The following is a 2297-nucleotide window of genomic DNA, read 5'->3' on the forward strand; positions in this document are numbered from 1 at the left end:
CAGCTCAAAATTGGCAAGTCCATATGTGGTTTCCTTTGAGAGAGGCAAATCAAAAAGCTCTTGGGCAAGATTGTCTCCTCCTCTTCTCTCTGTTTCAAGATGTAAGTTGTTCAACAAGGTGTCTTTATTTGGCTTTGATATCTGACTCAAATTCTGAGCTGTGGTAAACTGCTGATGACATTGGATTATCCTTTACTGATAAGATACATGTGATAATTTTTTGATCTTTAAAAAGCAATCAAGAGCAGGACGCCAAATTTTACGTGTAACATATAATCTCAGTCATGCCCAAAAAGTCCATATCTATATATATGAATATGCATTAAAAATTAACAAAGAGAATTTGAATGTTAATAGCAGTTATTTTCAGATTATGGAATGGCAGGTTATTTTTACTTTCTTCTTTATACTTTTCTGTTTGCCAAACTCTTTTTTTTTTTCAGACGAGTAATGTGCTGACGTCCTAACAAGCTTTGAGGCAGACACATCTCATACGTGTGTGAAAACCCAATCATCATGCTTATGACCCACAAAAGGATCTGTTTGCCAAATTCTTTATAAAAGGCAGAGAATTACCTCTACAGGCAGAAAAAAAAATTTTTGAAAAAGAAAGTCAAGCTACTCCTGCAGCAACAGACATAATCCATTAAAAATTCAGTTATTTAACAAGAAACTTAAGATGTGAAAGATCACAAAGATTTTAGATTTTGAGTAGGAAGATTTTAAGGAAGACAAGAAACACTGTAGGTCCTCATTGTTTTCTTTTCTACTTTTTAGTAGAGACAGGGCCTCACTATATGTTGCCCAAGCTGGTCTGGAACTCCAGGCCTCAAGCAATCCTCCTGTCTTGGCCTCCCAAAGTGCTGGAATTACAGGCATGAGCCACCTCACCTGGCCTTATCGTTTTCTTCATCAGATGTCCCGGAGTTTTTTGTGCCTGACTTGTTTTATTTCACAAAGCAAACTATTAATAGTTAAAGGAAACCAGCTTTAGAGAAAGAATGGTGCGAAGTCAGAGACACTGCTAAACATGTTGACCAATCTCTGAGAAGCCAGGTCCATGACTCTGAACTTTGAAGGCTAGGAAAATGTTGACTGAAATGCAAAGCATGGGTTCTCTCTCAGAGCGATGACCCGGTCCTGCAGGCTTGTTGGAAGCAGTGGGAAGGACACGAGACTCGATCTCAGGACTGATTTCCATTTGTAGCGCTGCCATAACCAGTTGTGTGACACCGGGCAATTCATGCAACTTCTGCGGGCATCCCTGTCTTTGTCTGCAAATGAGGTCTGCCCAGCTCTGATTGTTTTCCCTGGCTGGATAAAATGGCATGTCTGGATAAAGTCCAAGATTGGAGACCACCCGGGTTTTAATGTTTAACCAGGCCACTCCTTCCCTGGAACAGCCACTTAACCTCCCTGTACGCATCGGGTTTCCTCATCCCTCAGTTTCAGGTATCCTCCCTAAGGAAGATGGTGCAAGGACTGACTAATGCACATTAGTGTCTCAATAACAATGATGGGCACTGCAGGTGCTGGGAGTTCCACATCCATAATAGCCTACAAGTGTGATCCCATTGTGACTTTAAAGCCGCCCTCCTGTTCCGGGTCTGGGGCTCCACATCCCACCCTATGTGGTTACAGCTGCTCAAGTCTCAGATGATGTCAAAAACTATTCTGAAGATCCGAAGGCATTCGCAAGAATGGGCTGACGGTGCGACTCGTTCTGTACATTAAGGGAGTCCATTCTCAAGGAAGCAATGAACACCTTCTTCAACAGCACCCCTCATGATCCTGAGATTTCTATCTTCCCCAAAAACCACTGAAAACACAGCCCACAGAGAAGGATGCTTTGAGGTTTCCTCCTTTAGTCCAGAGAAAATGAATTCTCAGAGTTTTCTCTTGATTTTCTCTTGTTTTTAACATTCACACGCTAATCTCTGGGAGTTCTGCCTTTTGATTTCGGACAGTACCTATCAAGAACTCACATCATGATCCTGGGACGGTACTTTTAAATCCCCGGTATCCACCGGGCAATTCGGAAGGTGGGCAGGGTGAGGTGGGGGTTTCCTGGGCAACCAGGTTAGTTAAGCTCGCGCCCACACGGAAAATGTTTCGCTCCTCTGCTCAGGTGTGTGTTCCAAAACATCTGGGAACCCGTTGCGCTGCTTTTCATAGGTCAGCCCCGTCTCTCTCGTGCGCGGGCCTTGGAAACACCTGGGAGCAGGTGCTTCCCCCAGCCCGCGTGTGCGTGGAGGTGGCGCGCGGGGGGCCAGGAGCGGGCAGCGCGGCCGCGCGAG

The 2297-nt window shown here is 44.7% G+C and overlaps 1 protein-coding gene across 2 annotated transcripts in view; it reads left to right on the forward strand.

The window, feature by feature from the left end:
* ATP6V1C2 (ATPase, H+ transporting, lysosomal 42kDa, V1 subunit C2) overlaps nt 1–2297 on the forward strand; it is a 73317-nt gene that overhangs the window by 1718 nt on the left and 69302 nt on the right. For both annotated transcript variants that reach the window (XM_012648901.1, XM_012648902.1), the window contains exon 2: nt 1080–1090. In XM_012648901.1, coding sequence (XP_012504355.1) covers nt 1080–1090 — 11 coding nt within the window. The remainder of the gene's footprint in view (nt 1–1079; nt 1091–2297) is intronic.

Source organism: Propithecus coquereli, unplaced genomic scaffold (assembly GCF_000956105.1).
Source record: "Propithecus coquereli isolate 6110/MARCELLA unplaced genomic scaffold, Pcoq_1.0 Scaffold298, whole genome shotgun sequence".
NCBI classification, from domain to species: Eukaryota; Metazoa; Chordata; class Mammalia; order Primates; family Indriidae; genus Propithecus; species Propithecus coquereli.